This window comes from Rhipicephalus sanguineus, chromosome 10 (genome assembly GCF_013339695.2).
Source record: "Rhipicephalus sanguineus isolate Rsan-2018 chromosome 10, BIME_Rsan_1.4, whole genome shotgun sequence".
Lineage (NCBI taxonomy): Eukaryota > Metazoa > Arthropoda > Arachnida > Ixodida > Ixodidae > Rhipicephalus > Rhipicephalus sanguineus.
The window spans coordinates 6,692,040-6,715,635 of record NC_051185.1 but is presented as its reverse complement, the minus strand read 5'-3'; the positions used below and the strand labels follow the sequence as shown (position 1 = coordinate 6,715,635).

Genomic DNA, 23,596 nt, shown 5'->3' with positions numbered 1-23,596 from the left:
AGCCAAGAGGGGCAACGCATTTCCACTTAGTGGACTTTCTTTAATGCTTGCAAAGGACTTCTAGTGAACACACACCTTCTAGTGACAAATACTTTACCAATAACCGTATTTCCCATTTCATACAAAGCACCTTAGCTTGTAAACTATTCCTTATATTTTTAACTATCCATGCATGTACAACTGGTTGTTGGGGCCTACACACAACAAACCTTCTTTGCACCTTCGTCTTTCATTGAACGCTAAGATGAACACGATGCAACATCTGCTCGTCACCGCAGTGCCTTTCAAATCTATAATCTGCCACTGCAAAGAATGCTGGAGGCTATGGTCAAGCATGCTCAATTTCTTGAGCTTGTGATGCACTACTTCACTGTACAGCTCTCAGATGGCACCACCATCCCTATCAAGTAGGGTGACCACCCTTCTACTAGTGAAATGTAGGACACACTGAAATGTGGGGCATGCTGAAAACGTCATTTTCATAAAACGTCCCCTAATTTTCCTGCACAACTACAAATAAATGGCATTAAAAACGAATGTCATTTGTTGTAAATGACGTTAGATTTGCTATGTGACAGTGATATAAGATGCTGCAAATTTGCACATTCGTTCATGTAAGAACGACAAGCCATTTTTGCTGTAAGCCTGTGCAAAGATTATCCGGCAAGAAGATGAAATGATAACCATTAACAAAAAAAATGCATGAGCTAACGTAACTCCAACTAAATGTACAATGTAGACCTGACAAACTATTTCACCACCACACAAATAAGTGACAAATAAAATTTAGGCTTCAGAAAAAAAAAAGATTGTTTACTTTCAAGCATGAAAATATTTCACTCTAAATAAAGGTGGTTATATTTGCATTTCCAACAGTTTCTCTCTCACACGCACGAATACACACACCACCACATAACCTAGCAAATTAAACAGCTACAGTCACATACAACTTAAAGGAACACCAAAGTGAAACAATGAATCGGATTAGATTGATAAACTGTACTCTGAGAACTCTAATGTCTTTAATTTCACCATCACAGGTTTATTAATAGAGGAGAAAATCAAGGTCAGTGTTTCATTTTTAAAGTTCGCATCGAAATCTCCATGCACGATGTCATGGATTTGAAAGTGTATTTTTCATACTTTGGTGGTATTTGCTTGATGAAACTTCCTGAAACTTGGTACGTTAAGTCTATGGCCCCCTCAGAGGACAACACACATCATTATCGATTAGGAACTACGTAGGACCTAGTAGACGGCCGTAAAAACCTGACGTCACAGCTTTTGGTGTGGGAACTTCAAGGTGGCGTCACCACCCACATTTTATTTTTGCGCATTCTCTTGCTCACCAAGCGTCTTCTCGCAGCAAGCATGAAGATTTTGGGATTGTAAAAGAATACTTTACTAATACAGTGGAATCTTGGTAGCACGACTTCGAGGGGACCAGGCAAAACCGTCTTATAATCCGTGCATCGTATAATTGAAAAACTAAGAATATAGGCAGTGACACTCAGCTTTGCCCGAAAAACGGGTACAGACTGCCTGTATAGTCCTACAGCACGACTCTGCACTTCTCCAAGAAAGGTAGATTAAATTATTTTTGAAAATGGCAGCTCAGCATATAACTGAAGGAGGTGCGAGAGAATCTTTATTCTCAACTTAACAAAAATCGAATCCAACGTGCATCTTTTTTCCAGTAAATCGATTCCGCAAATTGACTGCACTTAAAACGAAACTGAAACCATGTTGGCAACAGCCTCCCGTCAGAAGGGTCAGAGTGAGTGTCATCGCCATCACATAATAAGGATGGAGCACATTTTTTTGCAAGTTCGCATAAGATGCTTTCGTGCACAGCTGAGCTGTGTGCGTTTATTTGTTCCCTTGTGAAGTGCAATTGGTGACTGTGCTGCTGTTATGAACGCTCACTTCATGGAAAAGTTATTTTGTACGGTGAAGATAGCTGCGTCACGTCCGCTTTGCATGGTCGAGGCCGGTGATCGAGAACAGCAAACAAAGGGAGGAGATCTTCAGCTAGACAGGGTGTTTTTTTTAGACAATGGAGATTTTTTATAAAATGCTAGTGACAGTAACGCACCAGTTGTTTTCGCACACAAACTCCACAGTGAGGGGGAAATACTTTGCCGCAGTCGAAATGACGCCGTTGCGACTAATTAACAAAAAACTTGTTAATTAGCTTTTTAATTATTGACTTGAGGGCAGGTGCTTATATTGCAAAGTTGTAGTGCGCGCCAATTTATGGCATAATCATTTTTTAGGAATCACAAAAGTTGCATGTAGTTCGAGATATTCGTCATCAAATTTCAAGGGCGAAATCGAAACTGATTGCACCCGGTGCGCACGAAGCGCGACCGTTCTGTTATGTCAGACTAGAACTACTTGTGACAGGGAAGTGATGAAATTTGAATTAAGGTGTGCCATGGCCATATCTTTTCGTGAAAAGCTGCAAGTAATCTCACTTCTGCCAGCGCATCACCTTACTTTCGCATGTAGTGTTTGGCGCTTTTCCGTTTCTTTCGAAATGTGCACAAGAAAACCTTAATATCAATGCTTTCTTTGTCTGGGAAGCAAAAAACTCAGCGGCAGCCATTGCGGAGCTTCTTCTTGCAGGCAGGCGAAATAGTTTTTTGCGCCTCTTAATAGTTTAAGAAAGAAACAGACAAGCACTACACATCGCACGCAAACTATAAGCTGTCGACTTGTGTATTTCAGAATGCTTGCCGATTTTTCTGACCAGATTCTGCTTTGACATGCCTTGATTCAAATTTTGCCACTTTCCTGTCACGGGTAGTTCCGGTCTGATGTAACAGAATGGTTGCGATTCTTGAGCCAGGCACAATGAGTTTCAATTTCGCCCCTGAAATTCAATGATGAATATCCCGAACTACGTGTAACTTTTGTGATTTCTAAAAACTGGATATGCCAAAAATTATCATGCACTACAACTTTCTAATATGTATAAACGACTGAACTCAAGTCAATAATTAAAATGTTAATTAACGATGTTTCATTGATTAGTCACTTTAACTTCATTTTAGCCATGGGAAAGTATGGTTCAACAGATCGTTCATGTGCGAAAACGACAAGAGCCTGACTGTGATAGAATTTTTATAGTGTCTAAAAAAAACCCCCTGTATGTCTACTAGGAAAAGTTTCCACATGCCGAGAACGTGAAATTATCCTGGTCTAAAAGACAAGCTTTCCGACTAGCTGAAGCTACTCCATGTGGATAGAGCTTGTCCAGGTAACGGCCCTGAATAGGCACACGATCTAGGCACATCCAGAAGCGATATTAAAGCCAGGAAAATTGGATCACAGAAGCACACGAGCTGCCAGGAGAATAAATTTTCCATTCAGAGAAGACATACTGTTCCTGTCTCACTTTATTTTTTTCGAATCATCAACCTAGGGGACGTAAGCTTTTATTTTGCACCCGTGAATATTTGGTTGGCATTAGATTCGAGTAGAAAAGGCGATTTTTTTCTCAGACGGTATCAGAGTGTCATCGTACAATGCAGGGTCAGCGTAAAACTGGGTCGTATAACTGAGGTTATTAATACATTATTATTTCTATGAAGGTATTGCCGGGACCAAACTGATTCGTCGTAAAATGCGGGTCGTCACAAAACCGGGGGACATATATAACCGAGGTTCCACTGTATGTGAAAAATCGTTTTTCTCTTTGATGTCCCTTTAAGAAAGCAGGAGAGGCCCTGTTCAGATGACTGAAGCATGGCAGCCGATTGCCTCTGCGACTAAAAAAATGGTCCTGCTCATGTACACAACGATGTTCTCCAACAGCGGGGTCACCGACCGTCTGGCTTGTGATGTCAGTCTAAAGTGCGTGCTCACTGGTATAGGTACAGGCATATGTGGATCCCGCCTTTAAAGGAACCCTGCAACACTTTTTGAGCATGGTCAGAAAACGTTGCCTGTCGGTAGTCAAGGCTCCTGAGAATACGTGAGCCAAACATTATCTTGCACTTTATTTTCTGGCCATTTTTTCTTACAATCCAGAAGTATTCAAAGACTGCTTGCCTTGTTCCTCCTTTTGCTTCACCACACTAAAAAGGTTACGTGACTAGGCAGCTTGGCATTAGTGGAAGATCCCTTTGTGTAATCTTATTTGTTTTTCTTGTTTATCTGCTGTCGCTCGCTCTCCCCCTATTTATCTTTTTCAGCTTCTTCCTCGGAAAAGGGAATAAAAGTCACTGTTGAAAGTTAGCGCTCTGTTGTGTGTGTCTTTCTCGTGTCTTGTTGATTAGTTGCACTATACAATCTACAGTGATGCCATACTAACATGCCCAGTCCTCAACCTTAGTCAGCTACGTTAGGTGAGATTAGTGCTACTTTTCAGTCGGCAAACTTTCATAGCATATATGTGATCACAGGAGATGGTCGACACTCTCTAGGAAAGGAAAGGGAGAGAGAGAAAGGGAAACATAGAAGAGCTGCAACAAAAGGCCATGGAGGACTGTCTGTGCCCAAGGTTTGAAATGCCTCTTTCTTCGAGAGAAGCATTTCACTTTCCCACTGTAGGCACCTTCTGAACTTTGTCGTCAGACCTTGCACCACTTCCTCTCACCATCCCTGTTCAGAAAGTTTAGATTGCAGCACTCTCATACTTTCACTCCATAAAGGACCCCTGACACCAAAAGTGAAGCCTGAAGCTGTTTGTGTTGTTTGATTGTCCTCTATACGTGGCTACTTCTGACCGATTATTAGTGAGGGATGTTAGCTTTGAGATATCTTAATTTGGTTGTAAAGTAAGCGTGAGTGCTCATCTGAGTTGGCAGCACCTCACGACATCGCCACTGGTATGACGTAGATCAAGGCCCCGTGTGACATTCCACGAGGAGTAAAGCGAGTATTGTCGACGTCACAGAAGGTCTGCGGGGCACATATAATACCACAACTGGCACCCGGCGTGGGCTACTGTTCCTCACCCCTCTTGCTCTGTTGTCGGGCTGCTCTGCGGTAACGGGTGATGCTACATAACGCGTGCTTACAGATAACATAACAGATGAACAAGTTCTGGCTGCTTATGCCAGAAATGCTTTTTTTTTTCCTGAGTGGACATGCACTTAGGCTTAACATACCAATGCAGAAACATCATTTCAATCTTTACAGTGCCCGATTTGAAAACTGTGCTTTCAACGACACCAAAGTTTGAGTTCACGTGATCTTTGGCACTTCCTCGCTGTGGGACGCTAGTTTCTCATCGTTTTAGGCAGGAGTATCAAAGTGACGCAAAAGTGGGTGCAATTAACAATGCTAGCATTAATTATATGATGCGTTAGAGCATTTACTATAAAATTTCGGGATTACCAGATCCAAAGCTACAAATTACTGTAAAAAAGTCACAAACAAAAATTTCGCTGTCAGGGGCCACACAACTTGCTAAAGGTGACTGGGGTCTTATTCTGAAACGATCACTTTCAGTGCCAGCTTCACTTTCGCGTGGATTAAAGCACCGGTTGTGTTGGCATGTATGAATGACTACATTTCGGTTCACTGGCCTAATGCAATGCCAAACTGCTGTGACCCATAGACAACTGAACATTTCTGGCACTAGCCACGTGAAATCTCGCAAAAGTGTCGCGGAAAGTGGTCGCTCCAGAATACGGCCCCTGCTGTTGCAGCTTATTCTTGTTGTATTCTGTACATATTTTGCCTGGATTAGGTTTCAGTGCTTAGATGGGCAACACTGTGCCCTACGCTTGCATATGTCTATTAAAGGTGGTCAGTAAGCAACATGCAACTGGCATGCTGGTCACGTCACTCCTCCACTACAGTTCCCTCTGGATCCTCACAAGGTAAAGCTTCAGTGTAAAAACACACAATCACAAATTCGGACACACACAGTTATTGATGTAGACAAGCGCGTGAGTGATGAAAGAACACACTTCTAAAATGGCTAATTGTGAGCTGCTTGTCAAGATCTTCATACAGTCACGACAAAAAGCCATCCTGGCTCAATGAAATGTGTTGCCCAATTTTATGTATGTTTGTCTTCGTAACTGCATTTTCATGACAAGAGTTAATTTCATCGCTAATGCAAACCAACTAGCCCAACAGCAACTTCTGGTCACCTGCGCTTCCGATTACCTTGGATCACTGTCATAACAGGCGACTCACGGGTGATGGTTGTCATGGGAGGTGGGCCCCTTGTCTGCAGCATGTCGGGCGTGGCAAACGCCAAGTTGATAAGGCTCGGAGCTGCTATGGGTGTTTCAGCTGGCGGACTTCCCGGCTGAGATGGGCAGTTCCCGGGAGCCACCGTCTGCACCATACGCCCGGCCATGGCACTGTTCGCCCTTCCTTATGCGTCAGTCTAACAGATATACAAGGGAGAGAAGGAAAGAAAGAAAAAAAAATGAACCTGAAAGGGCTGTCCAACCTTTTCAATGATATTGTTGACAGCAGCTTGCAAGATAAATCATATTTAGCAACATAACTCTATACAGTCGGATACCACTTAAGAAAGCAGGAGACTTAAGAAGCAGCAAGAAAGCAAGTGATGAATACTAGTTTCTTTAGTAGCACAAGTTTTTCAGTCCAGATGACAGAAGTGCAACTGCCCCCACGGCTAAAGAAATAGTCCCTCTCACAAGCTACAATGGTTATTTCACCTTCAAAACACTAACTTGGAGACAAGTTAATGTGATCACACATACAGTGTAATTGCCCTGTATAATTAACTCCCCTTGGATTGCCCATTTTTCAACTACGCCTTCCACGTGAAATGTGAAATACACCAGTGCATGTACAGTCATCAGCAAGCTTAACTGGAACGCTCCGCAGAGTGGCCTATACTGGTTTGACTGATGCTGGCTGCGAAGCACTGGGCGCTGTTGCTGAGATAATACCTCGGTATGCTTGGAGAATATGTTGGCATGCATTGGTAACATCTCGGCAACAGAGCCTAAAGCTACGCGGCGCTGGTGTCAATCAAACAGTTTCAGTACACGCTGCGGAGCGTTCGAGTTACACTTGCTGACTGTACGCTGCACCTAATTACCTTTTGCCAGCAACAAATCCAAAGCTGTACCTAGATCTTGTGACAAGCTGGTACATTGTCTTATAACTTCCATTTCCACAGTGCAACTGAGCATGGTCCCTTCAATTTACAAGTTTCTAAATTGTCCACATATATGACTACAAACGGTATTACATAAATGTGCAAAATTGTGTATATGAGCTTTATTTCCTTTTACCAGACAGACTCATTAAAACCACACAGTTCACTTTGTCTAGAATTTAGAAAATATAATATTCAATATTTAGATATTGTTTCCCTTGAACATTTGTACTTCGTTGAGAAATTTCACTACTTAAACATCCCTATAATATACCATCAAATGCTTGTTGTTCACAATTAATTATCTATTAACATTTTGCCACAAGTAAAATATTAAAATTAAGGTAATGGCAATGATTAGAATTTTGTCACTGAAGAAATAAATGATGACATAATATTGGGTGTGTAATTTAGTTGAAAAACTTGCGTGCAATATGTACAGTCATCACATATATGAAATGGGAGAAAATAGGGGCACAGATTTTTGCAGCAAATGACATAGGAAAATTTGAAAAGCAGGCATGGAGTAAAAAAACTGTTTTTGAATACTTTCCGCCAAAATTTGACAGTTCGATACTTTTCCCATGTGCAGTTACCGTTATTACAGAAGGTTCTGTATTTTTCGCACAATCATACAGATACTGATAAATGATAATTACCAGTTTACTTTTGAAGCAAAGTGTTCAAGTTGTCTGTAGATTAAATAGAGAAATTACCGTAGAGTACACTTTCAAGCCCACAGAAAAATTAACATTTAAACACGGAAATGTCCTTTGAAATATAATTGCCATATATACTTATACCAAGCATGGCCTAGCACACTAGCTGTACAAAGTCCATAGTACATGCAGTTGGAACTCTTGTGCCTGGAACTGTACGTATAAATTGCATCATAATTGTAAAGTAGGATATAGAAATTTTCAGGTACAGATTTTTAAGTGTTTTTCCCTCTTTTCCAGACCAACACCTGGGTTTTTCAAGAAATCACTTGATTTCTTCGCGCAGGTTGCTGCATGACTTAATATGCGTAAATTACCTACATCATATTGATTGACATGATCCAACAGGCTGGAAACGCACGCAATAGTCGATAGACTGAAACAGAATATCAGAACGACAGCGCGTAGCAACATAACCCCCTCAACGAAGACGAGCTCTAAATGTTCGGGCAACACTAAACCCGGCCACAATGCTTCCACCATTATAGGAGGCCGCACGCGCTAGCTAACACAAAGGGCGTCCCGTCACAATATACCACTGGTGCGTAAAAATAATAGAAATAATAAATGCGCTGTTAGGGGTCTGTCATCACCAGTTATCGGTGCAAAACAAACTCGCAGCCCACGTGATGTAGTCTCAATTTCGCCCTGATGCAGATAAACACATATAAATAGGAGTTCACTCAAGCCCAGTCCACACATCAACTATAACGGCCGCCTTGAACAGCTTGAGATTTCAGGCCCGATTATATTATTAATTTACACAACGCTTAAATTGCATATGTCATGTTTTGTGCCACTGCTCGCAGCGTATGAGACAACACGGAAAGATGAGTGTCGCGCGTTCATCGCTTGACAAATATGCGTGCCGTGAAAATGTACACACAGTTGAAGGAGACAAATCTCTTTGGGGAAATAATGGGCAATTTTCGGCCGAGACGGGCAGTAGTGCGGTTCGACGTTGCTCTCTCTTCGTGGAGCTAGGATTTCAGTACTCCTCTCCCCCACTCCACGCGAAAAAAAAAAGTTTCCCCGACACCAAAGGAGTCGTCTCGGGTGCTAACAAGTATTTTTACAAACACTGCCCCGGCCATCGAGTAGTTGGGCCGTGCGCGAGCGAATTACCGTTTTTCGACAGCCAACTTATTTTCTCCCAGATGTTTTTCGTTGGCGAAATAAAGCACAAGAGAGTGGCTGCAAAGAAAGTCGGGGTGTTAGTCATCCGAGTTTTGCACCAGTACAGCGCCTGGAATCGCGACGAAACGTGGTGCAAAATTCGTGGCCGTCTCTAAAGGTTGGTCGGCATGGTTTTTTCCATCGGCAATGAGGCTCTATTTCCTCGGGATGACAATAAAAAGCGGCATACGTACAGAATTTTGTCGCCGCCATACCAGCCAGCACCAGCGATAAATGCCCGCTTTCCCAGTGCTCGAAATGCGCATGCGCGGCAGCGAGTGCCCTCCTCCCGGAGGGCGGGGCTTAGCGGCTCACCGCGGCGGCCTTGAGTGCTGGCGCGCGCAGCAGCGCGCCATCGGAAGATCCCAATGAACAAAATCGACGAAGAAGCGCGCGGTGGAAACATTCGTGCGAATATGTTCTTTGACAAGGCTGCGCTCGACGACTCCCATTGTCTTTGCACTGCGCAAAAAAGTACATTTCTCCGCGCTCTTCTCAAAATGCGTGCGTGCTTGCCAATTTCAAAAATACAAGAGCAAATACAAAATCACGCACGCGCTATATAATTTAATTGGCGTTATCCATCCGTTCCCGAAGGACTGATCGAAATCTGTTTTAATTCTTTTTTTTCTACTATTCATGTTGTAATACTTCTTCTGTCACATAGCCGTTCTGAAACATCGTGATTTGTGCATGTGTGTATGCGAGCGCGCGCGTTACATGTTACACGCACTTAGCGTACTTTTAGGTGTCGCCAATACACATGGAACTATACTGCCCTTTGTTGCACCTATAATTTCCTTTTCAAGTATGATATCCTATGTCACTGCACCGTGCGGTGCTTAGATACTCGATCGAAATCACATGCAGTATATGTTAATCCTTGCTTACGTTACTTCGTGTGTACGTACCTCAACAAGAGCGCTGTTGTTTCATAGATAACGAGTGACTAACTAGCTCATCAATATCTCCTGATAAACTATCATAAGCATTAATTAGCGCGCAGATATATAAGGCCGCGCCAGTTCCGGGTTTCGGTGTTTACGAGCGGAGCTGCAAGCAAGCCAAGTAAGCTCATGAAAATGTGGTTTTTAGTTAAGGTATTTATTCATATGCTTAAGACCGTCTTAAGGATTCTACTGCCTCGTTAATAAACAAAACATATAGACGCTTGTAGCCACCGCGCCGTCGTCTGCTACGCGTCCAAGCCAGTCCAACATGTATTCTAGACGTATGTATTGGTATGCACAGATCATGGCGGCCATGGCGTATTTTACCTCTTGATTTCAATGCACTTTGCAAGATGATCAGCTGCAACCAAGGAGGTTTATTTTAACCTCCTTGGCTGCAACACACGAGTTCCATCATGTTAGCGATATGATTACAGTTTAAATTCATGCTCTTCAAAATTATGGCATCTTCATCAAACCGCACTGGTGCGCCTTTCGGTTCAATCATCATAGTGCACCGGTGCGATTTGTCGAAGATGGTATTAGTTTTGTATTGTGCTTCTTGTCTGGTTGTTGTTGACGCTGAAATCGCAGTCAAAACAACATTTTCTTTACGAACTTTAATGTGTTTATGTTCAAACTACGGTCAGTGGGTGTTTATGAACATACCTCCTGCCTCCATGCACTAGCTCAATATTTCTCTAGATTAGCTATATAGATGCAGTTCTTGTTTCTTTTCTGCACGTCTGCTACACCCAGTTAACTTGCGCGCTACAAACTAGAGATGAAAACAGCAGTTTATTTGACTCAGTTTGGGCAACTTTTCGAACCCGGACGTGCCTTTAACACTGTGCTTCTTTCAATCGCGCCAGTGGCAAGACCAGGACAGCCGGAGAATCACGTCCCCGCTTCACAGACGCGTCTGCCGGGGCCGTGACAAAAGATCGATAAATTGTTTGGGTTGGAATTACCCGAACGGTCTCCGGAAGCGGGTCACACCTACACTTCACATCGCAAAGATGCAGCAGACAGTTCGAGCCTTCGACCACTGCGTCACCGCGCCTGTGGAACCCTGTCAATCGTTTTTCCACATGCGATTAGCAGAGAAGTGAGCTTTGATCGAAATGCAGCCCGACGACGTGTCCATTCGGCGGAACGTCCGCAACTGCGAACTGGACGTGCACCCGACCGAGAAGGCTCTCGTGGTCCGGTACGAGGTGGAAGCGGTCCTCCTGGGAGACGACGGGCCGGCAATCGAGCAGAGCCGTTCGTGCCAGAAGCTCATACGCGTCAAGAGCATCAACGCCGCGACCGATGTCGCTGCGCTGGCTCGCGAAATTGTCGCCAAGTGTGACCTCTTGCACGAATCCCAGACGGCCCGCGTGGAGCGGCTGCTGTTGTACCTACAGCAGCGTAGGGACAACGGGACCGCCAGCAGGGTATAATGCGCTTTCATTCTTGCAATGGTGATCGTCTGCTGCCTGTGTTGAAAATGCGTTTCAACGATATTCCGAGAGCCGGCCCAATTCTTGCTTCAAATAGCTTTTAAGGCAGCATGTACGATTCTAGTGCAAAGAGCTGTCTCTAATATATAACATTTTTCTGAGAAGTGTATGCAGCTGGTGCAGTGTTTACTAACTTGTAGTAATGTATACATTTTGTATTTGTCGACTATTGTGCGTGCCTAAATTGTTCTCAAGGTCCGCAAGGCCTTGTACTTATTAAAGCACAGAGCTAGAAATAAGTGTTTAATTATACACGCTATTAACACACGAGAGATAATAGTGTTTAATAACAGTGAATCATCACATGTACGCTTTAAGTGTTTTTTCTCTTATTTCATCCCGACAAGCACGCTGGAAGCTACACGGGAAGGGGGGGGGGGATAACAAAGGGGCAAGAAGCTACGTCAGTGCACTTTGTGACCTTGAGCATGTTCTCGCAATCATCAAGTCAGCCAATGGCCATATCCTTACCTCCGTTGACGTAGCCAGGCCAAGCGATGACATAGTTTGCCAAGAGGAGAGCTTTGAAACATAATTGCAAACTCCTTGTCATGTGCATTGTTATAATATTCGGCTCACACATTAACCTTGACTACTGATTGGCAGCGTTTTCTCACAAACAGTGTTGTAGGGCCCCTTTAACTCAAACTCTCGCAAGAGTTTCATTCTGCATCGTTACTACAACATGACAATAGCGTGCAGTCCACTCATGTGCCACTGTGATCTCAGCCTCAGACAGGATCGCAGCACGGAAGTTCGTCACCATCGGGGGGTCGAGCAGCATCGACAGCCAGCATGGCCTGCCTCGAGTCCTACGTGGAAATGCTGTACGAGGAAGGGGAGGACAAGGTGCGTGGTTCGGCCATGGTGCTGCAGCTGGCACGCAGTGCAGACAACTTGGGCGAGCTGGCAGCCAATGACACCCTGTTGTGTGCACTGGCACGGGTGTTGCGAGAGGACGGCCGCAGGGACACCCAGCTGGCCACAAACTTGGCCTATGTCTTCTTCTGCCTCTCAACATTCTCGCAGTTCCACCCGGTCATTGCCGAGTACAAGGTAGGTCCAGTCTTTTCTCAAGTGCATCACTTTACACAGAATGTAGCATAGTTCTGGAAAAGGATGGATAGGTGGGCTTAAAACCCCTAGATTGTTTTCACTTTGTTGTGAAGTAGCGACAACCATAGAAGCGCCGTCGACGAATCTCGTTGGCTAACACTTGTTTTCGGTAGCGATGTTCTTCCTAACACTTTCCCAGCGCCTGGTGAAAGAGCGGGAGACGCATCCCCCACATGAGAATGAGGGGGATTAGCGGGGGGACAAATGCACGTCGCGTTCGCATATTGTCCGCTGAAGGGTGCATGGCTAATGTACTTAAACGTACGTGGCTTTGTAAGTCTTCTAGGTTAGGAAGAACATGGCGTCAGACGCCGGCTGTGCGTGAGAGAGGGTCAGGAGAGGGGAAGTTTTCGCTACTTAAGGGAAAAATCTAGGCCCGAGACTTTAGGTGGACTAGTTAGTAATTCATATTTGTTCAAAGAACTCTGAGCACGGGGCCAAGAAGGATAGACAAGCACTCGTGTCGTGTGGTTCTCTCTTGTCCGTCGTTCTTGGTCCCACGCTGCCAGATTTTTTAATGAATAGCTTTGGAAGGCACATGTCCATTGCCAAGACTCCATTTTTTCTAATGCAGTGGAATCACAAAACTGACTCCAGAAAGATAGCAAGGCAAAAAACCGTTTTTGATTTGTTGTTTTATATGTGTGTGCACGTGTGTGTGCGTATACACACACACACTGAGTATCAGAAGTTCAGAACACCCTTCGAAAACGTGGGATTGTCATAAGTCAAAAAGTTACAAGCATGCCAAGGTCTTCAAGAAGGGTTCACAGCAGCCCCTGCAATGATTAAATGGACTACAACATCCTGCTGTTAATGTGAAACCATGCGTTCAATTCACCATTGCAACGACTGCATTTTATTGCAGGAGGAATGCAGAAGTACTTCAGTGGCGTGCATGCTTTTTATGCATTTTAAATCATTCTGGGCAGTCCATTACTCCTGAGCCCATAGCATGGTGTACAGCAGTACACACACACACACACACATACATAGTTTACCCAAGTCGTTTCAGGGCCTCCCTGAGAGCAATGTTGGTACCCTCCTCAAGCAAAGGGAGACTTTAAGCACTTCTTAGAAATACGCCTGAATTTCTGCGCAGGTATCTTCAGCTTGCATAAATATTGAAATGAAATAAAATAGTATCTATATTAAAACAGGTTATCGTATTCTCACAAAGCCAGACTGGCATAGTGCATGGAGGAAAGATCAGGCCAAAGATGTTGCACATAGGCAATGATTGTGTCTTCTCCAACCCAGGTTGGCTCCATCTGCCTCGATTTGGTGGAGTACGAGCTGCGACGGCATGCTCACTGGAAAGAGGAGCTGTCGCGAGCACCAGATGACGAGCGTAGTCGGCGCAAGTTCGTGGGGTTAACGCGCCGACAGGACCAGCTGCTACGTGTGTGCCTCTACCTGCTTCTCAATGTGGCCGAGGAGGCACGCAGCGAGATCAAGATGGTCAATCGTGGACTCGTGCCCATGCTTGTTGAGTGCCTTGAACGGGAACAGACGGACCTGCTTTTGCTGGCAGTCTGCTTCTTGAAAAAGCTGTCCGTCTACTACGAAAATCAGGTCTGACACCGTCGCGTCTACCCTCTTTTTCTTGGGTCTAATCCAACCAAATGCTGTTGTGCATGGGGACCAACGTTTTTAGATTACTTCAGTTGGCAAAGACCGCGGCCTTCCAGTGGCGCGGGGCGGCTCGCAGCGATCGCCAGCCATGCGGGTGCGCTGCGGTCGCGTTAGGATTGGTCTCGGCGCGTCGTCTGCTACTGCACTGCTGATTCAAAGGGGCCGACAAGCGACTACAACAGGGGTTAACTCCATGTGGTAGTCGCTCTCATTTCACTTGGCTTGAGTGAAATGCGTGTTTTAGTTGTATCTCAGCATTATAACAAGAAAGAGCACTTAAGATAGGGCATGAAAAAGTAAGTTAAAGATAAGGCAAACACTGCACAGTGCGCTTACCTTCATTCTGTTTCCCGTTGTAATCGGCTTTAATTTTTCCCCTGTATATGCGCAAATCATCTCAGGCCCCCATAATGCTCAATCATATTCCAACCTCACCTGAACATGTATTACTCCAGCTGCTGAAAACCCTACCAAATCAGAAACCAGCAAGGAAGCCAGAAAAACACGTCTTGCCATTTTCATTCGATTTCGTGAAACAATGCAACACGTACATTTATTTGCAGTGACGTATTTATGGGGTGTGTGCGAGTATTCGAAAATTTCGACATTCAAATGGAACAGTGCCTTCTTCGATTCTATCATCGAATCGAATAACCGTCATTTGTAATGACGGCCACATCAGAGCGCTGTGCCATGTCCACTTTTCGTCTTCGTCTGTGTTTTTCGCGCTGTTAGCCACGATGAATCTGCACCAACTCGGCCAGTATTCCATCCTACTTAATGTCATTTGTAAGCCCGAATATTTTACGAATATTTCAAAATGTCATTTGCAACGGCGTAAGGCAAAAATTGGCGCAAAAGCACGATAACTGACATTCCTGTAGGGCATATTAGAGGCACGCTACCTCGCTTGAGGAGCACGTCTTTTTTAACAAGGAGCATTCGCGCTTTCTGAACAATTATGTGGATACGCCTATACTTAATCCCTCCAGTTGCTTTCCTCGCTCAACTCCTGCCGTGAAAGGGCTCCAAATTTTAAATATTTTTAGTTGCCTTCATTCACTGACCAAAGAAGGAAAACAAATCACTATTCCACTGCGTTCCTCCCGCCATAAGCCTACAAATGCTGTGTACATATGGCATATGCGCCCATTCTAATACGTATCGATCTTTTTTTACAGCAAAGGTGTAAATGAGTACGGGCGAAACCTAAATGTTCAACATGAATTTTCGGCAATGTATATATTTTAATGTATTCATGTACCCACTAGCACGGGCCGTGAAGGGCCTGCAGTATACTTAAAAAAAAGAGAAAGAAATATGGAATACACTTCTATCTGACATCGTCCTAACCGACTTTTCTTTCTGGGGTTACTTCTCATCTAATGTCCCGTTTTGAATCCTCTGAGTATAATAAATAAATAAATACTAAACATATGAATACGAGGACGTGAACATCAATTTGTATAATTAATTTGTTCTAAGAATGGCTGTTTCAGATTCGTGACTTATTCAAAAAGTATACCATATTAAATTCTATTCGCTTCTGTCACTATTCGATTGGGCCTCAAAAATCACTATTCGCACATCCCTAATACCATCGGAGAGCTGCTCATGATGACTGAACTGCACGGGAAGCCTTCACATTAGCTTTACTTTTGCTGATGCGACATTTCGCACATAGGCTTTTGCAAGCGTCTTTGGCAGCAAAATGCATCCTGAACACTATGTACGAGTGAACCTCTGTAGTAGTGGTACGTGGTCCGCCTCGGTGGTGCAGTGGTTGCTCGACTGCTGACAGGAAGGTCGCGGGTTCGATCCTAGCCGCGGCGGTCGCATTTCGATGGATGTGCTAGAGAACAGTGTACTGTGCTATGTCAGTGCACGTTAAACACCCGATGGTCTAAATTTTCGGAGGCAATACAACGGCGTGCTTCATAATCATATCCATCGTGGTTTTGGCACGTAAATACCCCAGATAATATTGCAGCAGTGGTGTCCTTAATTGTGAACGGGACAATCGACAGTTGTCACATCACAGTCCCGAAGAGCGCCAAGAAGGGCTAAAAAAGTGTCGAAACAGACCCGGTTCCTTTGCAGCTCAACTGAAAACGTGGTTTCAATGCCTCTAAACATACACAGCCACAGCCGAAGCATACCCCAAACAACAGCTCGAGGCGCGCTGCGCTGACACTTCGCGGTATCTATTCAAATACGTATGCAAGATCACTGCAATGAGCTCATGCCTTGGTGGAACGCGTGAAACCTCAGAATATATGAGCGATTAACGCGCGAGCACAAACCAACAACGCAGCAAAAGCTCGCGGCTGAAGCAAGCATCGCCCTTCGTACTGCATCTCAACCGATCTCAACGCTACGCCAGCGCCACCTCTCGCGACGGCGACAAAACCTGGCCGCCTCTCGAAGCTAGTTTGCAAACTGAAAATAATCTAAAAACGTTGACGGGGACCACTGACAGGGTTTTTTATTGTTTCGTCTAAGTATAGCTTCAGTATTTGTCCGTTCAACTTTGTCAAAGCCAACATATCATAAAGTCTTAGAATTTGTAAAGCCAGTATTACGACAAGGGGACGTTCCTTCATCAGGGAAACTGCAACCTGATAAAGACGGGTCGAAATGTTGGCTCCAGTGATATTCCTTGCTTTACAACTTCTCATTTCTTCATGCAAGAAGTGACTTGTGCTAGTATGCTGAAGAAGTCTGTTAATAAACGTATAACTGAGGCCTTTATTCAGAATTCAAGCAACTACCAGCCTTTAACTACCAGCGCTCACTAGAATTTTGTTTTTTAAAACTTTAAATCAGTTCAGTGCGTGCTCAGTGAGTGCTTCGGCATTAAATGTGCGTGAATAGCGAATGAGTGTTTTCCAGAAAAAGAAAGGGAGCATTCCATTGCTGACGGGTGAATTAAATATGTAACACTGGAAATATGTGGATTTGCAAACAAGCAACTGTGCTGAGAAGGCATGACTTATCAAATAATGATAAATTGTGAGTGTAATGTTTCTGGACGACTTAGAAGGTAACCGGCACTAATCCTTCTTCCCAGGCTGAGATGGCTCGGCTACCGACTATTGAACGGCTCGCACCACTGCTGTCTCAAGAGCCGCTCACGTCGGCCGTGCTGCGCCTGCTGCTCAACCTGTCCTTTGACCGTAGCCACCGCACCGCCATGTCGGCAGCGGGGCTCATCCCAAAATTCGTTCAGCTCCTCGTCAAGGAAGGACGTGCAGCGGCTGACGAGACTCCGATCCTCTGCATCTTGTATCACCTGAGCCTCGACGATCGGTGCAAGTCCCAGTTTCCCTACACGGACTGCATGCCGTGGCTGGTCAGGTCCCTCCTTGCAAGCCAGAGTCCACAGCCAGCTCCACTAGCACTAGCCATAAGTCTGGCCAGCCATCGACGCAATGCCCAGCTCTTTTCTGGGGCTCTCGAGAAGCTGTTAGAGCGTGCTTTACGGGATGCGGATGCCCTGTACTTGCGGCTCGTACGGACCGTAGCACAGCACAATGGCGCAGCTCGCGGAGCGGCTCTCGCGTCCAATGCGGAGGCCCTCTGTACTGCACTCTTGCAGCATTCCGCAACAGAGAGTGACTTTGCAGTAGAGTGCGCTTCCACACTAGCGCAGCTGGAAGGGGGAGCCTTCGGGAAACTGTTGGATCGGCTTCTACCGTGGATTCGTAGCCACCTCGCCGAAGGGCCAGATGAGCTGCTTGTGCCTTTGGTTCAACTGGTGGCCACAGTGGCACGAAGCAATGAGACTTGTGCCCGAGCCATAGTGCAACAAGGTCTGGTTACCGACTTGACAGGCCTGCTCAGAGCCAGGCAGGAAGATGACCAACTAGTGCTGCAGGTGAGTATGCCTTTGTGACATTTCAGTGCCATTTCACTTGGCAACATTCCTATTTGCTGTTCAATACTCTCATCAGCATCCCCATTTCACTTGCATCTTTAGAAATAGGCATGCATTCTTCTCCTGCGCGCTCATTAGTAAAACCAGGAAAAGGTCAGACACTGCCAGTGACTCATATCAATGGGAGCTGAGCGCAGAGATGTGCCTAGAAGGAAGATTGTCTTGCCTAATGACACAGCAGACAATTCTTACAATGACCTATGCTTTATGTAAATGCTTTAACTTTTGCTTTTATCACTGATTCACTCCATACCACTTGCCAGCCAGTCGAGGCTTTTATGACGCCTGAAGTATATGTGCGTGATTCTCATATCATCATCATCATTTGCCTGTTTAAGTATCGTATGACACAAAGCCTTGTATTGGAGATATACATTTCTCTGTCCCGTGTCAGCTGAACCCTATACCTTCGCATTTGTTAGTCTTATTACAACATCAAATAAACAACTCCTCCATCTCACTTTTTGACAGAATTTTTGTTTTATATAAAGTTTACTACTATTATCGTCCAGCAGGTAACTAAGGGATGCATAAAGGATTTATATGCTCTCTGTATCTTGCCGAGTCTCTTGTGCTTTTTCAATGCGAGTAAATCAGGATCACAATAGCGCAACCTTATTTGACAGAGTCGGGAGTGTTGTCCAAATGCTGGCGATAATGTTGACTTGGTGGACACTGAAGCTCCATTCATGGCAACCAGCAGCAGCAACGGCAGCATCAGTAGTGAATTGCAAATTGATGGGAGCTGTATAAGAACCAGAGGCAGCAGAGACGTGCAAGCAAGAGATAGCACTATAAACATGTGCATCACACAGTTCATCTTGAGTAATAAACCAACTGGTATCATTCATCCTGGCCCTGCAGGTGGCATATGTGTTCGATGCCTTGATCAGCAGTGGCGGCACTGCTGTGCGCGAAACACTTGTGCAAGGTGCACAGGAGGTGCCAGCATACCTGCTAGACCTTCTCCATGACCGCAACGCAGAGGTGGGGCGCATCTGCAGTCACGCATTGACCGTGTTGGCCCACTACTACCCGGAGTGGGACCGTCGGCTGCGTGAAGCACGCTTCTGCTGGCACAATGCACAGGTGAGCTGCTGGAGACCTCTAGGTGCTTGGGTGTGAAGATACAGTCAACTATGACGGTATTTATTATGTCTGTAACTTTAAAACTGGCCATCTGCCTGGACAGAAGGGTCTGCAATATGTAATTGGTAAATAAATCTTGACCATAATTTGCTCGAGGTGAGCAACAAATGTGTTGGCTAGATGTACCGAGGGCTTTGACAATGTGACTTACGTATTTCTTTTGTATCCAGTGGCTGGCTGTAGTCCAATCTGGAGAAGCCCCCGAGGAACATGAAGAGGGCCCCTGCGAGCAGTTTCTGGACCGATCAGACCTTCTATCCAATGGTAGCGCCGCTTCTGATCCCTGAGCAACTGCCCTCAAAACTGACTGTGACGAAGCTCACGGGTGTCCCCGAGGAAGCTCAAGTTGGTCTACTGAGGCTTTTCCAAGGACTGATAAAACACCATCCGTTATGAAGGTGACAGATTCTACACAAGGCATATAAAATAGTAAACTACAGTGATGATGATCCGTGTGCAAGTGATGGTAAACTGCAAGCGATGTACACCTAAAGTCATGACAGCAGTGGCTGCCACATTCCTGTATTTGTGGGCCCAACATAATGTACGTTATTGCATTCATGTATTTTCTGATGCTGTAGACACAAGGTTCACCGAGTTACCCATGAACCGGACTGCCAAAAGGAGATGCATTGGCCTATGCCATCACAGTTGCACTGAACCTGTGAAGGAAGAGAATATATTCTTACATTATAAGAATATGCTTACTGGTGATGACTGACAACTATCTTGGCAACGCAACAATGTTTATAATGGTCACAAAGTTTATTGCTTTTAAATTTATAGACTTCATCGTAGGTCTTGTCAAGATGGCAAAGAGAACTGGAAGTTTACAAAAGGCTTGCGTCATGTTATTAGAATATGTGTAATGTTATTAGAACAAACAGAAGAGGAGTTATTGCAGTTGTGGTGTGTGTTTTGTGCCGTAACAAAGGTGGGAGATGAAATGCTTTACTTGGAAATGTTGATATTGCACTGCTGTGTGACTAGTCTGCTGCAGAAGGCAGCTGTTGTAGCTACGAGCAGATAGCACACTTGCACTTAAGTTAGCAGTCTAGATGCAATCATGTCTAGCAACCATGTGTGCACAGTATTTTTGTGGCTGTGTATCTGTACCAAAATGCTTACAGAGCAAGTGCTTTGGCAAAAGGAGTTGAACTTTCTCACCTCGGCCCAAATAGTGGAAACAGTATGTGTAGCTTGCACTTGAGAGTATAAATCCTGCAACTACACCTTGACGACACGCTGTGTTTTCTCTTCTCTGTCGTCATCTTATTTCGCGCCTTTTGATGTCACGAGTCAAAACCAATTTGCCCAGCTTTTCATTGTGATAAAATTTTGGCCATAGGTCTGCAGTGTCAGCTGCTCTAAGTGAATGTGAGATCGATCAATTCGAACCAAATCAATTTTTATTCAACATCTAAGAGCTGTGCACAATCCTGGTTTTCATTTCAAATGGCAAGTGCTATGAGGAGTTTGAATACCGTAATGAGTTGGTTCCCCTACGTAGCAAAATTGGTGTACCACACGAATGGCCATGTTCTTTAGGTTGAAGTGCAACTTTCAAAGCATTCCCTAAGCTCCCTCATTATATTCCAAAGCCTGTGGTGCTTATCAAAGGCTAGGATAGTGTTGGAATTCAAGGCTTCGTATTATTCTTATCATAAGAGCCAATTCAAAGCCTAGACTTCAACTACTACTGCATATTTGATAGCAGAGAATAATGTGAACTTATCATTCACTGTTATCATATATGGTGAATCATATTTTGTGTCAGCACGCTCCCGCAGCATTGTGGAAGTTGTATATCTATCTCTGTACCTAAAGAAAAGTCAACTGCTACATAACATCGCTTTTGTGCGTCTCATTCCGTTTAAATTTGCATGAACAAGAGTGCTGTCTTAAACAGCCTCTGATCACCAATTACTCATCTCAGTTCTAAAAATGGTGAGTGGGCAGGCCTTTTGTTTGAGTGTTCTGCTGGTGTTTAATGATGATGGCTAGACCGTATGGCGCACGAAATTTATCAAAATTTCTAAAGCATTCATATACACATGAAAGGACATACGGGAACATTTGGACTTGATTGTGGGTAACTAATGCTGTTAGACAGACTAACTGGTTGCTTGCTTCATGAAACATGGTAAAGTACTCGGCCGAATTGAACAGAACGCAAGAAGTAGACTCGAGCACCGCCATCATGGTATTACAAACGTGTAGTCCTGTGTCTGTTGTCTCCATGTCTGCAGCTTATGTCCTCTTCAATTTTCTCCGGTGTAACACATCCCCATTTAAGTTGATCATAATGCTGCATCACTTTATCACTCGTAATAATTCATAGAAGTCACGTAGATCTTTGAACTTGTTCCGTACCCATGCATACAATCGATGAGATTAGGCATTGTAGGGATGTCTCAGTAGGAGGCTACTTAAAATCTAAGGCTTGTATGTTGTACAAGACATACTAGAATGCGGTGCAGGCCCACTTATACAGGCCAGGATTGGGTGCTCTTTTTCACATGCGAGCAGCTACACTATGGTACTTGGTACAGCACACATATGGCAATCTCACATTGTGCTGACCTCACTACAAGTGAAATGCATTAGGCTAATTGCTGCGTAGTGAGGCACTTATCATATCAGAGTTCTTCAATCATACCAGTTACGAAACTGTTCCGAAACCCAGACATTCCTGCGGATGAATTTGTGGAGGACAGCAAACGGACATGCCACCTGGGTATGATGACTAAAACACAACGCAGTGACTGCTGCCATTGAGCGAGTTACCACAGCAGGAATCGGGCGAATTACTTTCAAGAAACATCGATGAGTTCTGTGGGCGCGATATCATTTGAAAAAAGTAAGCGGCAGAGACAAACGTAGTGCTCGCTTTATCAAGCACGGTGTCTTCTGCAATGCAAGATACACACACACAAAAAACCCATTTATTAGTTGTTTTTTTTTGCCTACATATGGCACTGAAATTAAAAGACTTCCGCAATTTTGACCAATGACGTGGTCTGGATTTCGATACATGGAGCCCTTGTGTAGCTTGGCAACTCATATGATTGAAGACTGCTTATCATTGCGTGCAAGCTGCAGATGAACAGTATTTTGCAGCTTTACAGAAAGAGTTCTTCCGTACTCGGTTTCTTTTTTGTCCTACAACTCAGCTCTTTGCTCAGGCTGCCCTGCTCACATTTGGCAGACTGCTCTTGTATATTTTTGCAAATATTTATTTCACAATAAAGTGAAAATGATGACTTACACTCAACTCGGCTGTCTTGTGTTGTGCACCCACCGAAGCTTCTTCTTGGCTGTTGTACCAACTTCTAGATTTCCGAGCTAGTAAATCCCAATGTACCGCTTAACAAAGAAAACACAAATTTGGAGGCTGCATGTAGCGATCAGGCAAAAAGCTGTCGGCCTCCCTAATGCAGGTGCAGTGTTGTTCCTCTGACTGAGGAACAGCACTGCGCACGGTGCTTCTAACACTTCAAGAAACTCGAGGAGCTACACCCATTCAGGTGTACACAATCAAACCTCAACATAACGAAATGTCGGTTTTAACGAAGTAACTGAGGAATAGTCTTGTCATTTAGAGCATTACAGATATATGTTTATAACAAATTTTCAGATATACTGGGCTATTTTCATGAAAGATAGACTTTGTTATAATGAGGCTTCACTGCAGATTGACAGCCTCTGCAATACCGACTGTTTCACAGATTGCCACGATTCATCCACCAAGTCGGAATTTGTTTGGCATGAAAAACGCAAATATAACCCTTTGCAGTATGGCGTACCGATTTTGAGACGCAACTTGATTTTGCAATTTCCGTGCACCGTTGGCAAGGAAGAGACCACAAACACTGAGCTTACGGTAAACTAAACATTCGTGTGACCTAAAGTTCCTTTATACCACTTCTGGGTGAAATATTTTGCTACACACGATTGCTTTGGTGAAGGCAGTACTGTGTTTAACGAGACACTGGACGTGAGGTGTTTTGACAGGAATTTTGAAATATTTCTTTTACCTTTTTGGAATGCTTACCGCCGTCAAATAACTATCGCATGCAATGTGAATGGGTCGTTGAATTTGTTTTATGAAGAAATATGGCATGACTGACTGTACAATAATGCAATTAGTGACTGTATTTGCAAGTAATTGCTACAAAATACAAAATAATTTATTCTAACACTTCCATTCACTTTAAATTAGGTGATTGGAAGAACCTTGGCATCAATTATGTAAATTTCATGCATTTATACGTGGTTGATCACAATGCAGTGTTACAAAGGATTAAAGG

At 44.3% G+C, this 23,596-nt stretch overlaps 2 protein-coding genes across 4 annotated transcripts in view; one reads left to right on the top strand and one right to left on the bottom strand.

Moving 5' to 3' along the window:
* LOC119406908 (lethal(3)malignant brain tumor-like protein 4) overlaps positions 1-9,275 on the bottom strand; it is a 53,227-nt gene extending 43,952 nt beyond the window's left edge. For 2 of the 3 annotated variants that reach the window (XM_049419689.1, XM_037673684.2), the window contains exons 1-2: positions 9,189-9,275; positions 6,127-6,352 (exon numbers count right to left, since the gene is read on the bottom strand). In XM_049419689.1, the coding sequence (XP_049275646.1) occupies positions 6,127-6,322 (196 nt within the window). In that variant the 5' untranslated portion in view covers positions 6,323-6,352; positions 9,189-9,275. The remainder of the gene's footprint in view (positions 1-6,126; positions 6,353-9,188) is intronic. The other variant, XM_037673685.2, reaches the window with a different exon arrangement.
* Positions 9,276-10,678: 1,403 nt separating this feature from the next.
* LOC119406907 (kinesin-associated protein 3) lies at positions 10,679-22,560 on the top strand. The gene is made up of 6 exons (XM_037673683.2): positions 10,679-11,383; positions 12,179-12,505; positions 13,826-14,140; positions 17,271-18,077; positions 19,002-19,226; positions 19,457-22,560. Exons 1-6 carry the CDS (start codon positions 11,069-11,071, stop codon positions 19,571-19,573), a joined length of 2,106 nt encoding a protein of 701 aa, XP_037529611.1. The 5' UTR covers positions 10,679-11,068; the 3' UTR covers positions 19,574-22,560.
* Positions 22,561-23,596: the final 1,036 nt, after the last annotated feature.

What these genes read in the sequence shown, in the direction of transcription:
- LOC119406907 (XM_037673683.2), top strand. Translation starts at nt 11,069, where the DNA reads ATGCAGCCCGACGACGTGTCCATTCGGCGGAACGTCCGCAACTGCGAA. An exon ending in ACAACGGGACCGCCAGCAGG is followed by an intron (nt 11,384 to 12,178) that starts GTATAATGCGCT and finishes CTGTGATCTCAG; the next exon opens with CCTCAGACAGGATCGCAGCA. An exon ending in ATGACCAACTAGTGCTGCAG is followed by an intron (nt 18,078 to 19,001) that starts GTGAGTATGCCT and finishes CTGGCCCTGCAG; the next exon opens with GTGGCATATGTGTTCGATGC.